We start from the raw sequence: 14,554 nt of genomic DNA, 5'->3' as shown, positions 1-14,554 counted from the left end.
ATCATGTATTGATACTGAACCTGATCATGTATTGATAATGAACCTGATCATGTATTGATACTGAACCTGATCATGTGTTGATACTGAACCTGATTATGAACTGATACTGAACCTGATCATGTGTTGATACTGAGCCTGATCATGTGTTGATACTGATCCTGATCATGTTTTGATACTGATCCTGATCAGGTATTGATACTGAACCTGATCATGGAATGATTATGAACTTGATCATGTATTGATCAGTGAATTGTCCCCCCCGCAGGGCGTGAGAAGAGAAAAGGTCACATGATTTCAGCGGGTGATGTCGAGTTCCCGCGGGAGTACCACACGCTGGCGGACCGCGGCCGCGGCGCCCGGCGTTTCAACGACAACGCCGCCAACGGGGGCTTCTCCTGCTCGTCTCTGGACCGGCGAGGCAACGCCCGGAGTCTGGAGGCCCTAAGCACCTCCCACACGGCCGAGGCGGAGCGCCAACGCCATGGCCTCCTGGACAAGCACAAAGTACCCAGCAGCCCTTGCAGTGCGCCCGCCTCCCAGCTCTCCACCCCTGCCAGACAGCAGGTAACCCCTCTCCCGACCGCCCCCACTCTGCCCACCCCCATCTCTCCTCCCTTCTCTCCTCCCCTCTCTCCAGCCATGACCCCAACCTCCCTCTGCTAACTCCACCACCACCCCAACCTCTACCTGGTAGCTCCACCCCTAAGCTACCTCCTCCGCTCACCCCACCCTCCACCTGCTAGCTCCACCCCTCACTTAACCTGCTAGCTCCGCCCCTCACTTAACCTGCTAGCTCCGCCCCTCACTCCGCCCTCCAGATGCCTGCTAGTTCCACCCCGTCCAGCAGTACTGCTCTGAGATACGATTGATCTCCTGTAAAACAGGATACGATCAACTCCTGTAGTTAAACGGGTGTATTGCAGTTGTTGCTTCCGTCTGAGATTCATGGAAGTTGCTTAGACTTTTTGCAGATCGTACCCTCGGTACTACAACTAGAGAACAGGACGTGGTGTTCCACGGGAAGCCATTGACGGAAAGCGATTGTTTTTATAAGTGGGCGGTGATTATAGCGGAGAACAGGACTGCAGAGAGGCATTCTGAGAAAGCTTTTAAAGGATAAAGATCAATGAGTCCAAGTGAGTGGAACTCTACCGCCTCCACCACCTCCTCTTCCTCCTCCTCTTCCTCCTCCTCATCTGCCTCCTCCTCTATCTTTCCCTCCCTTCTGTCGATGTCTCTCTCCTCTCCTCTCACCACATCGGCTTTCATTTGAGCACCCAAAGGTGCAAAAATAAAGCTACACCAGGAGAGAGTGAGAGGAGAGGCAGGTGGAGTCCACTGTCGCTATGGAAACCAGGGGCTTTCCATATAAGGCAACTGAGTGATATCATATAGTTGGCGGTGGCTTAACCAGAGGTAGAGCAAGCAGCACATACTGTTCAGAGAGAGACAGAGAGAGAGAGAGAGAAAGAGAGAGAGAGAGAGACAGAGACAGGGAGAGAGAGAGACTGTTTGACTGGGAGGCAGATAGAGAGTAACAGAGAGAGAGAGAGGGAGAGACAGAGGGGTGAGCAGACATCTAAGCTGCAGCATTTTGGCAGCAAAGCAGGAGAGAGAGAGAGAGAGAGAGAGAGAGAGAGAGAGAGAGAGAGAGAGAGAGAGAGAGAGAGAGAGAGAGAGAGAGAGAGAGAGAGAGAGAGAGAGAGAGAGAGAGAGAGAGAGAGAGAGAGAGAGAGATTGGGTGAGACATTGAGAGAGAGAGAGAGAGAAAGAGAGAGAGAGAGAGAAAGAGAGAGAGAGAGAGAGCGGGTGAGACAGTGAGAGAGAGAGAGACAGAGAAAGAGAGAGAGAGAGAGAGAGAGAGAGAGAGAGAGAGAGAGAGAGAGAGAGAGAGAGAGAGCGGGTGAGACAGTGAGAGAGAGAGAGAGTGAGAGAGGGATAGACTTTGGGGAGGAGGGGGGAGGGAGGGGCTCGCGGGTAGAGCGAGGTGCTAGTCGCCTGCCGTTACTACGGTAGCCGAGGCGCGCTAGCCGTTACTACGGTAGCCGCGGCGCGCTAGGGAGATCCTCAGAGCTCTGCAGCGGAGAGAGAGACAACATGGAGAAGGAGGAGGAGGAGGGAGGCGCGAGAAGGACCAGGCAGGAGACTCCTTGAGGAGTGACGGTAAAAACATGCATCCTTTACTCCTCTAAAGACGCCACGATGGTGACAGGATATCCTGCTAGGAGGGAGAGAGGGAGAGAGCGGGAGAGAGCGGGAGAGAGAAATAGAGAGAGAGCGAGAGGGGGGGGGGGGGGGGGGGGGTTAGAGAGGAGGGTGAGGGGATGAGATGGAGAGAGAGAGAGGATGGAAGAGGGGGGGGAGAGAGAGGGGGTGGGAGAGGGACAGAGGGGGCAGAGAGGGGGGGGGGCGTGATAATGGGGGAGAGAGGGAGTGAGAGAGGGAGAGAGAAGGGAAAGGGTGACATAGAGAGGGAAGGGGAGGGGTTGGGGGGCACCAGGGAGGGAGAGAGAGCGAGCAAGAGAGAGGGGAGAGTTGGAGAGAGAGGGGGGGGGGGGGAAAGGGAGATTGAGAGACATGAAGCTAAATGAGGGAATGCTGCTAAACTATCTGACCAGCATGTATGTGCATCTTCGCTTCTAATACTGGCAGAGATGCATTGTGTTTTCTTCACATGCACATGCCTTGGTCCTCCATATATGTGTGTGTGTGTGTGTGTGTGTGTGTGTGTGTGTGTGCGTGTGCGTGTGTGTGCGTGAGTGTGTGTGTGCTGGAGCTGCAGCATTAGGTAGGGGAAGGTATCAGGTGCGATGCTGTTGTGGAGTATGGAGTGAAGTCTTTTATGGGCTGAAAGATGACGTATATATTTATATATATATATATATATATATATATAGAGAGAGAGGTAAATATTAATACTAATATTAATATATAATACTGTCCTGTATGAATCAGTGTGTATTTTCCTGGCTGCGTCACGTGCGGGTTAATATTGTGTAGTGTGTATTCAAATGTGTTGGTAGTGTGTTGTGTGTTCATACACGTGTGAGGAAGACGTGTGTTGGTTTTATATTGTGCGAGAACGGCACAAATACTTGACATGCAAATCACTCATATCTCTCTCTCTCATGTCCCCCTTTCTCTTTCTCCACTCTCTAACTCCGTCTCCTTCTCTCCATCACTCTCTGACTCTTCTCTCCCCCTTTCTCTCTCTCCCACTTCCTCACTCTCTCTTCTCCTTCTCTCTCTCACTCTCCCTCCCTCTCACTCTCTTCCCTCTCTCCTCTCCCTCTCCCTCCCCCTCTCCCAACTAATCTCTCTCCTCCTGTTGGCCTGTGTGTGTTTGTGTATGTGTTTATATACATACAGCATATACATATGAGTAGTGTAAGGGGTATATCCGTTTTTTTTCTATATAGTGCGTGCGTCTCTCCGTCTATCAATTTCAAGGCGGTTTATTGGCATAACAAAATCTCATGATAATGATGCCGAGGCAAAGATTAATATTCTTTAAAACGTCGTAATTTCAGCATGGTATCAAACAAGCAATTAAAAATGTAGAAATAAAATAATGAATGTGTTGTCATAGTAACAACACATGTGCCACCCATGTGTTTCACACACACACACACACACACACACACACACACACACACACACACACACACACACACACACACACACACACACACACACACACACACACACACACACACACACACACACACACACACACACAAACACAAACACAGATGATGGTGAATAAGCTGGAGTAACATCCAGGCACTCTGTGGAACTTTGACATTTATGAAAGATAAAATCATGTTGTATTATTCTTGAATCCTGTCTTTATATAATAACAACAAAATTACCCTTTAGCTTGTTGGTTTTAACAAGGCTGTCTGGGCTTTGTTAAGGCTTGCTAAACCAAGCTAATGCTAGCTTAAAATTACTAAGCTTAGCTTAAGTTAGTTGAGCCTCGCTGAGGGTACCTTAGGAAGGCTATGCCCATAGACAGAGCAGGAGCTATCTTAGGCCAACTATGGCTCGCTGAGGCTAACAGGAGCTGAGGATAACCGGGGCTAGCTGATTCTAACTGAGGCTAGATGACTCTAGCAGAGCCTAGGACTGGGCCAAGCTGAGAGCCAGTCCTCCAGACCGCACTGAGCTCTGTATCTGGGTCAGGGCGGCCACAAGCCCCCTGGTCTTCAACACGCCCTGCGCCTGTCTTCTCTCTCTTTCTCCAATCCAAATGGTAACTGGAATCGACTGTAGTGCAGAGAGCTGCAGAAACAGTGCAGTCACAAAAAACAATTCTTAGATATGTGGTCTTCGAAGGGCTGCTTAATGCACACAAGCCGCTATAAAGCTATGGTGGTCACTAGGAGCTATAGGGCATGTTAGTCCTGTTAATAACAACAATTCACTTTTAAGTAGCTTTGGACAAAAGTCTTTGCTAAATAACTAAATCCTTTTCATTAGTACCTCTACGATATGCGGGACATGTGTCACAGAATTGGAGGTCAGGGGAAGTGTGTAGGCTACTTAGCCCATCATTAGATTCAGTACTTCCGTAATTAAGTTGAAGAACTACAGCCGTAGCCTCTAGCGCATTTCAGACCCCCCAGATGGGTTAATTGAAATGATTCCTGGGTTGATTGTATTATCCTTGTGAGTTTGGTGAAACAGCAAATAATGGAGTCTCCTTTGGCTAAGGAAGCTAGCGCTCTTGCTGGTTTGGCAGTTTGCGGCATTCATACATCCGTTGACAGTCCTTCACTAGGATTGATTCAATCTAAACGGCTTCAAACTTTTCCAAGTCCCTTATGGAAAAATCTTGTTTTCTGCAGCTTTTAGCCTTTAACTTTAAGCTTCTTCTTAGCTGGTTAACTACATTATGGTGCCATCAACTGTGTAATTAGCTGCTTCAGGGGTCCGTTAGCTGCTGGATGGCTAGGATCAATCCTAGATTGAGCATGATTGGCCGGATAAGAGCATGATAGCTAGCTGGCTAGCTATCTGGCTGCCACCCAGATGGAGTCCAAATCCAGTGACTGAACATTTATGTAATCCCTCGCCGGGAAACCATTAAACTGGTGTCAGTAAGAGAGAGGGGGAGGAAGGAAGAAAGAGGGAGGGTGAGAGAGAGATTTCTTTAACTTATTTAACTTTTTTGAGAGAGAGAGAGAGAGAGAGAGAGAGAGAGAGAGAGAGAGAGAGAGAGAGAGAGAGAGAGAGAGAGAGAGAGAGAGAGAGAGAGAGAGAGAGAGAGAGAGAGAGAGAGAGGACTTGAATCGCAATGTTTCCTGGGAGTTGGGCCTCGTCAGCTCACTGTAAACATTTGATTAATTGGTTGATTAACAGGAAAGCAATTACAAGCAATTAATAGCCTGTTAGCCAGAGATAGGAGCCTCTGGCCATCACCAACATAATATGCATGTCACAGTGTAGCACAATATTATTATTTTATTTATTTAATTCATATACTATTCTGACGCTTTACTGGTTGATTGATTTACAAACGTATTGAGTTAATTTCTGTCATTCAATACAGTATGTCTACGATGTCTATTAGTTTTTTCATATCTGTTTTTTTCAGGCGGTATTCACGGGAAAGTGTTGTTTTGTTACTGGAGCTTTAAAACAGACACCCTTCTAAGGCTCTACTAAAATAATAATATTTGCATAATAATTTTGAATGATTCATGCAGCAAGACTTATCCCACTCACTCCTGCTGCTCCGCTCCTCCTCCTCCCACCTCCCCCTTCCCCCCTGCTCACCCTTCCCCTGTTACCCCTCTTCCCCTACACTTCCGCTCTTGCCCTGTCCTCCTCCCCCCTCATTCCCTCCTCAACTCTCCCTTCGCTTCCCCCCCCCCCCCCCCTCCCTCTACCCCCTACTCAAACCTCCGCCCTCGCACCTCTCCCCCTCACTCCTTCCCCTCCCCTCTCCTCCTCCAGCTCTTGCCCTCACCCTGTCTCCCCCCTCCTCACCTGTTACAGTGAGATGGATGTGCAATGGAATGCTGGGAAAATGTCTTAACACCTCTCTCTCCCTCTCTCTCTCTCTCTCTCTCTCGCTCTCGCTCTTGCTCTCGCTCTCTCTCTCTCTCTCTCTCTCTCTCTCTCTCTCTCTCTCTCTCTCTCTCCCTCTCATCTCTCTCTCTCGCTCTCGCTCTCGCTCTCTCTCTCTCTCTCTCTCTCTCTCTCTCTCTCTCTCTCTCTCTCTCTCTCTCTCTCTCTCTCTCTCTCTCTCTCTCTCTCTCTCTCTCCTCATTCTTCTGTGCTCTGTCGTTCCTCCCTTAGCAACAACCAAACTACTGGAGTTTCAAGGTCAGTAGGAGTCATGTGTGTTTAACTGTTACTTGTGTATTTTGTTTGTGAAGTGTTTCTATCGTTTCTATGTCATTGTTGTACTGTGGGTATAATATATTTATCTGTGTTCAAGCATTGCTTTAGTCTGTGTATCTGGTTTAAGCCTTTCTATATTCTGTATCTATGTTAGAGTGTTGCTTCAGTCTGTTTATCTGTGTTTGAGTGTTGCTTTAGTCTTTGTATCTGTGTCTGAGTGAAAGTTTAGTCTGTTTATCTGTGTTTGAGTGTTGCTTCTGTTTATCAATGTTTGTTGCTTTAATCTCTACTATCTATTTTTAATTGTTGGATTAGTCTGTTTATTTGTGTTTGTTGCTTTAGTCTTTACAACTGTGTTTGAGTGTTGCTGTAGTTTGTCTACCTGTGTTTGAGTGTTGCTTAAATACGTTTTTGTGGGTTTAAAAAGTCTTCTTTTGTCAGGTAATAGCCGTTTGAGTCTTGCTTTAGTCTGTATATCTGTGTTTGTTGCTTTAGTCTGTACATCTGTGTTTAAGTTTTGCTGTAGTTTGTTTACCTGTAAAGTGTTGCTTTACTCTGTGTATCTGTTAATGAGTGTTGCTTTTATCTGTATTCTGTGTTTTACTGTGGCTTTATTCTGTGTGTCTGCGTTTCAGTGTGGCTTTCGTCTACTTATCTGTGTTTGTTACTTCAGTCTGTGTGTCTCTATTTGAGTCCAATCCATCGCAGCAATGGTCCAACCTTTTCGGGAAAGAACTGTTGTTGTGGAAACAGTGATGATGTTGCGGGCCGCAATTTTTCTCTGCATGCATGTGAGGCAGTGCTGCTTGTGTTAGAAAACAACCAAGCTTCAAGGTTCCCCTTGTTAGTCTCTATGATCTTCATGCCCGCTGATCTCTGTGTGGTGTCCATGTTGCTCCGCACTATCAGGCCTTGTGTCGCTCAGAACTGGTCAAGGGTTGGCCTAAGGCTGTGTGTTGGGGGTGTTCACTGCAAATTATAATACCACTTCTTAATACATTGGAGGGTTTTTGAAGCAGATTTAAGTTGGGGATACCGTTCCCGGCAGTGACGGGCGGGCTGGCACTGATGCTGGCAGAGTATTGCTGGCAAATGTTGCTTCCTTCCGAGATCGTCACCACGCGACTGGAACTCTGCTCCTCTTTCATTCCACCAGCAATTCTGCTGTGTCTTAGCCCATTGGACTATAGGGAAAGGCGACCAATTCACAAGGATTCCCAAGTCAAGCGGGCATATTTATCTTTCCGTGTTGTGTTTTCTTGCTGGCGTTCATGAGTTGTGTGTCAAACATGCCAGAGGAGTGTGTTATGTACGTGTGGTTATACACGCACCAGAAGAAACATGTTAGCATAATTAGCTCAGAGGGTCACCTACTCTAAGCTGCCTACAGCATCATGCTATAAACTAGCACTTAGCGTGGCACATCACTCCAGCGGACAATATCAGCATGACTGCTACTGCTAATGCTGTCAGCGCTAATGTTAGGTTAAGATGATTAATCGATCAGATTAAAGCAAGCATTAATTAAATGTCAAATACGTGTAACGACAGATAGCACCGTATTTTCAGCTCTATTTTGTTGAAGTTTGGCTGATATTTGGTTGCAGTGTGATTGATATTTATTGTTCCAGTACAGCAGGGGATCGTTATAGCACTATCAGCTCTCATAGCTGACCGTAAGTAGTCAGATAGCGGCTGACATCCATCCCTCAGTATTTATTCTCTTAGCATATCCATCGATCCCGTAACGTGGACTAGCTTTAGCCTGCGCTTGCTTCATATCTGCTTTGCTAGTGTCACATTTACACCCCCCCATCTCCTCTCCAACTCTACCCCCCCTCCCTCCCTTCACCTCCGTCTCCCCACCGTCCTTCACCTCCTGCCCACCTCAATCACTGTAGGTAATAATAAATAATAATACATTTAATTTAGAGGCGCCTTTCAAGACACCCAAGGTCACCTTACAGAGCATATAGTCATCATACATTATTTAAAAAAAAAAACAAAAAAAACAAGACATTGTGTAAAAATAAATAAACATAAGCAATAAGAAATAAATAAAACAAAAACAAAAAAAAAAGGTGTGTGTGTGTGTGTTCGCTGTATGCGTGTGTGTGATTTATGTCTGTATCACTGTACATGTGTGTATGTGTGTGTCGGTCTCTGTATGCATGTACATGTGTCACTGTGTGTACTGTATGTGTATGTGTGTACCACTGAATGTGTGTGTGCGTGTGCGTGTGTCACTGGGTGAATGGCAGATTAGCATGAAAACCTAATGGCTGTACACACTGCCATGGAAACCCTGTCTATACCGTGTGGGTGTTTAGTATGTAAACACAGACCAACAACACACACACACACACACACACACACACACACACACACACACACACACACACACACACACACACACACACACACACACACACACACACACACACACACACACACACACACACACACACACACACTCCAGGACACCCCACATCCTACCATCTTCAAACACAGCTTTGTCTGCGTGTTTCAACCGTTTTCTGGGGAAGCTGTGTGGTTTCAAGTGCTAGCTCCATCTTACCGTCCCCACTCTCTCCTACCATATCTTTTTCTCTCTTCTCTCTCTCTCTCTCTCTCTCTCTCTCTCTCTCTCTCTCTCTCTCTCTCTCTCTCTCTCTCTCTCTCTCTCTCTCTCTCTCTCTCTCTCTCTCTTCTTCCTTCTCTCTTCTCTCTTCTCTCTCTCTCCACACTTTCCACACTCCCTCACTTCTTCAGTTCTTCGGACTGGCTTATGTAGATAAAATAATGTCTGTATTTGGCGTATCTCGGTTCTTTGCAGCAAAATAATAACGGGTCTTTATCTTTCGCCGTTTTGCCTCTCTCGCTCTTTCTGTACAGTAAGACATTGGCAGGGAGCCTGCCTCAGAGATTACGCCATTATGCCCCCGATATTCACATTATTTTCTGCTCATTGACATTTAAAAAGTCAGCCATTATTCTTGATGGACAAAACACAGCAGATCTCAGATTTGGGTAGCTTGTTGGCTTAGTGGTTGGCGAAGCAGGAACACAACGTTATCCACTAGTTAGGGTGTTTGACTCCAAGCCGAAAGGTTCAGGGTTCGAACCCTGAATGTCGAAAGCCTACCTTCAATAAGACGCCCCCTGCCCGCTACCTGTCCCGATGTATCTCAAAGTCTCTTTAAATATAAGCATCTAAATAATAAATGGTAGTGAATGGTTAACCAGCTGGGTATTTGTGCACCTCAAGACAGCAGGATGCAAGTTAAAAGGTTTCAAATGAGTTGAGTTAGTGCTTGGAGTATGAAACAGATCTCTGGTTTGTCACAAGCGGGCAGTTCTCCATTTCAAACAGAATCCCCCCCGGTTCTGTGCACTGTGTGCCATATCCCGCTGAGCTAGCTCAACGATAAACCGCGGAGACGTCTGCTTTTGTTGTGGAAGTGCTGGCTGGCAGGTGATAGGGAAATCTCTATTCCCTAAACCTCAGCTGCAGAACACAGAGTATAGAATATGCCCTGCAGCTCTGTCCTGGCCTTGCCAACCATGGTTGGACTGGGGCGTGCATCCAGAACCACTTACTGGCACCAGGGTGCTTTTATTTGGCAGCGATCTTTCGCCTAGCGGGCTACAAATTAGCCCCCAGGACCTTCTCAGACAGAAAGACATTTATTATACAGTCCTATGTAGATACGCACAAATGCGTGCACAAACACACGTATACACGCTGTCACGCACACACGCTGACACACACACACACACGCACATGGACACGCACAAGCACACGCACACGCACACACCGCAAAAACATATGAACACACACACACACAAGGGCAAGCCTGCTGTAATTGCCTTGTTGTGTGGTTGTAATTGCGTTTAATAATAAAAAAAAAAAAATCCCCCTTAACATAGTGGTCACATGATCCAGCATTCACTAGCGGTTATTGTGTTAATGCCATTATTATCGTAACTTAACGTTTACAAAAATCAAACGTGTAGAATGGAGGAACGGATTAGCTAGCTGGGAATGCAGCTAATCTGAGGATTACCGTTCTCACCGGAATGGAATGTGGCAACTGGACCACAGCTGTCTTATCAATCACTAGCAGTCCTGTCCGCCGACCGCGGCGATCCAGACGGGGTTTTACATTTAAATCTGGACGACCGCTGGGCAGCTCAATGAGAGGGGCCAGAGCAGCCAGCTAGCCTTAGAGCGGTTTGGTTGACCTAGCTAAGAAACTGAATTATTCATAATGATGAAATCAGGATCAAAGCTGGTTAGGGAGTAGTCAAACGAACCAGAAGAGTAAATGAGAAGGAGTTTCTTCTGGGTCCAGATGTTGGAACTACAGGTATGGTGATTCATCATAAAAAATTATAATGCCTTTATTTTAACACAAGGTGTGTCTCACCTTGGGCTCCCAGCTGTAAGCCTAACAAGGAGTAATTCAGAACCACTCTCCCCTCTCTTATATATATAAATATTTTTTTTCATAGTTTCATATTTTTCTGGGTTGTTTAAGGTATTATTTTCCCTGGATATTTCTGTGGATATTAGTTCATAAGAACACGCCGATGCAGCTCTGTTTAAAAAAGAGAATACTTACACCAAAAGGATTTTAGGAATTTATGTTTTATGCATCAAGTGTCTTTCCTTCCAAAGGACGAATAATGTTTAACAGGATTAGTGGAGCGTCTCAGAGGTGGAAAACACAAACCACCACCATTCTGAATAAATTGTCCACAAGCAAATAATTCCTTCCACCCAAAACGTCTCAGCTGTTTAATCAGCGGTGTCGAAAACCACCTTGAAAACCCAGGATGCTTCCCGTTAAACTTTACAGAAATAGAGTCAGGCTATCTCCTGCCAGTTACTCTCTTCAGAAAGCCGGGGGTAATACTGTTTTATCAGTCGTCATATGCAAGGATGAATAGAAGTAAACACCAAGGTATACCGTCCCTATTCGGTATATGGATTTAAACCAAGGCTATTCATCAGAAGGTTATATAGGTAGTGAATGTGTTCTATATTACCGTCATATATGTATATATTACATTACCATTATATTAGTGTTTATAGGCCGGCTTTGGCCAAGTCTCTGGTGCCTGGTGGAATGCTAAATGACTCCAGCTACGACCAGCCCTGGGACACGGTGTTAGAGTTAGTGGAGGATGAACGGGAGGGAGGAGGAGGAGGAGAGGAAGGGTTTATTGGGCGTTACGATGAGGAAATAGCTTGGCCGCCTCTAGACAGCGGCTATAAAACACTTCTGTTAGGAGGAAGAGACACCGATAGGAGAGAGATAAGACTTAATCTGTCACACGCTCCTCCGTTTACCCTCACCACAGTGGCTCTATCACCATCGGTATGGCAACAACACTATCAATATGACAATCAACGCGTCCCTATGGCAGCACTGTCACCGTCACGTCCCCATAGCAACAGCATTGTCACTATGATAACCCTCGTGTCCCCATAGCAACAGTTCTGTCACTATGATAACCTCAACTTCTCCATCGCGACAGCAACATCACTCTGTAGTCCACCACCACTTCTAAGATGGGGTGTTCACATGTGTTCTCTGTTGGACAGCTGTCAGTCGGACTGTTGTCTCACTTGGATTAGAGACAGAGGGATGTTTAGACGGTGTTAGTGTGTGTGACAGTGTCTTGGGTTTGGGTGTTTGCTTCTGTGTATGTGTGTGTGTTGTGCCAGGTGAAACACTGCTGGGCCAGGCTAGGCAAGGCAAGCCAGCATCAGGCTGGACTAGGCTAGGCTAGGAATGGTTAGCCTGTCCTAGGCTAAACTAGGCTAGGTGAGTCGGCGCTAATCTAGGGAACGTTAGGCTGAACTAACCTGGGTGTGCCAGTGCTAGGCAAAGAAAGTAGGCGCTAAGCTATGCTACCTGAGGCTAGTATAGACAAGGTGAGTCAGCTCTAGCCTAGGCTAACTTAGGCTACATGAGCCAGCGCTGGGCAGTGAGAACGGCTCACACAGAGAGCTTCTTGCACGAGTCGTTGGAAAATATCAGTTCATCGAGTTCATTAGCTTCCTGGAGACTCTGGGCTCAAGTTAGGTCCCCATTACAGCCACAGTAGGTGACTATCACATGTGAGATATGACTGGCCTTCTGCGTTTCACAGAGAGCCTGGAATGGCTGATGCTAAGCCAGTCCATTTGTCTTGTTTAGTTTGTTCTTTAGTCACCTGATGGCCACTAGCAGGCTCTGGCGGGCTCTAAACACACACCCAGCTGTAATTTACAAGATGAACAGTTCCGTGTTACAAGCACATAACACTTCAGAACTCCATTATCTACCACCTGAGGAAGCATTATGTGCTTATTTAACCTTGGGATGCGTTTTATTGGATGACTTGTCCATATTTCTGTGTCTTCAAACAAAATCTCAAGACATAACTTTCTTTTGTTTCTTCTTCTTTTAGTCCAGAGGTGTGTCATCATTTTAAACATTTGAACTTTTTAGTGTCTCTGTATGTCAGCTTTTGTGTTGTCATTTTACACCAGTTTCATTTATTTTTCAGCTTTTTAAAGGACTGAGCGGGTAGATAAAACTATCCTAACGAGCTCTGCTGGTTTCACAATAACTATTTTTCGCAAATAAAATGTGTCAGAATTACAGTTGCCAACCGCAGGAGCACTTCAGAGTCTGCGATGGCACATTTTTTATAAAGGGCTACGACGACTCCAATTGTCTTTGTCTACATATTTTCACAATCTCCGTGCTGCCGGGACGTGCCTTGATTCACAAAGATGAAAGCCTTTGAAAGTATTTTTCCCTGAATCTTAAGGTAGAGAGAAACCTTGCGGGTCTGTTCCCCGTCTAACAACTGAGTCGTGTCGCAGGATAGCGCTCCCTCTCTCTCTCTCTCTCTCTCTCTCTCTCTCTCTCTCTCTCTCTCTCTCTCTCTGTCTCTCTCTCTCTCTCTGTCTCTCTCTCTCTCTCTCTCTCTCTCTCTCTCTCTCTCTTTCTCTCTCTCTCTCTCTCTCTCTCTCTCTCTCTCTCTCTCTCTCTCTCTCTCTCTCTCTCTCTCTCTCTCTCTCTCTCTCTCTCTCTCTCCCTCTCTCAGTCTTCACCAGCCGACTCTCTCTCTCTCTGGCGTCCTGCCAATGCTAATCATTTCTCCGTCCAACACTTCAGCGGGACTCAGGGAGGGTAGCTGTGTAGTGCTGTAGTGTGATGGGTGTAGGAGGATTTATCCATGTACATATCATTTCGCCGGTGTCTGGCGTTATTTTAGGCGCTTCATCTCCCTGTTCGCCCGCCCTTGAGGTGTGAGCGTTGGAGGTGAGTGCGGATAAACTTTTCACTTCCTACTCTTCTATGAGTCTCTGCCTGGAATCCCCGTTGAAAATGTTTTGTCGTTGGTGGTCACTTACTCTTAATAATACATGACTCTCTCTCTCTCTCTCTCTCTCTCTCTCTCTCTCTCTCTCTCTCTCTCTCTCTCTCTCTCTCTCTCTCTCTCTCTCTCTCCTCCTCTTATGTGTTCCACAGTCCCGCACGCCCCGCCTCGCGCGCCCCAACACCGCCCAGCCCACGCCGGGCCACCAGGCCAGCCGGACGCCCCTAGTGACGGCCAGGAGCCAGGAGACCATGTCGGAGGGGGACGTCCCCCTGGGGTTCAACCGCATGAACCGCCTGAGGCAGAGCCTGCCCCTGGCCCGCTCCTCCAGCCAGGCCAAGCTCCGGGCCCCAGGTAAGACCCACCTAGAGGCCCCTAGAGGCCCCTATCCCGCTCCTCCAGCCAGGCCAAGCTCCGGGCCCCAGGTAAGAGCCAGACCAGTTGCTGGCCGGGCTGGACTAGGACTATCCTAGTACTAGTTCAATTACTGCTAAATCCTAGTAGTAGTTAAATACTCCTATATCCTAGAGGTCAACTACTCTGTGTGTCGCTCTCTCTCTCACTCTCTGTATACAGGTATTCTAGTTCTATATTCCTCATAGTACTAGTGAGCTGCTCTCTGTCTGCAGGTTTCCTGGTTAAACAGTCTTCATAGTACTAGTGAGCTGCTCTCTCTCTGCAGGTTTCCTAGTTAATCAGTCCTCCTAGTACTATTGAGCTGCTCTCTGTCTGCAGGCGTCCTGGTTTAACAGCCCTCCTCGTCCTAGTGAACTGCTCTCTTTCTGCAGGTAACCCTCCTAGTCCTAGTGAACTGCTCTCT

The 14,554-nt window shown here is 46.9% G+C and overlaps 1 protein-coding gene across 4 annotated transcripts in view; it reads left to right on the top strand.

Annotated features, from left to right (window-relative positions):
- The first annotated feature begins 268 nt into the window (after positions 1-268).
- The window catches only part of LOC115531332 (SRC kinase signaling inhibitor 1), a 33,119-nt gene continuing 18,833 nt past the window's right edge, over positions 269-14,554 (top strand). For all 4 annotated transcript variants that reach the window (XM_030340525.1, XM_030340526.1, XM_030340524.1 and 1 more), the window contains exons 1-3: positions 269-564; positions 6,307-6,333; positions 13,887-14,088. In XM_030340525.1, the coding sequence (XP_030196385.1) occupies positions 289-564; positions 6,307-6,333; positions 13,887-14,088 (505 nt within the window). In that variant the 5' untranslated portion in view covers positions 269-288. The remainder of the gene's footprint in view (positions 565-6,306; positions 6,334-13,886; positions 14,089-14,554) is intronic.

Source organism: Gadus morhua, chromosome 18, assembly GCF_902167405.1.
Source record: "Gadus morhua chromosome 18, gadMor3.0, whole genome shotgun sequence".
Classification (NCBI taxonomy): domain Eukaryota; kingdom Metazoa; phylum Chordata; class Actinopteri; order Gadiformes; family Gadidae; genus Gadus; species Gadus morhua.
The sequence above is the reverse complement of the archived record's forward strand: the minus strand, read 5'-3'. Positions and strand labels throughout refer to the sequence as shown.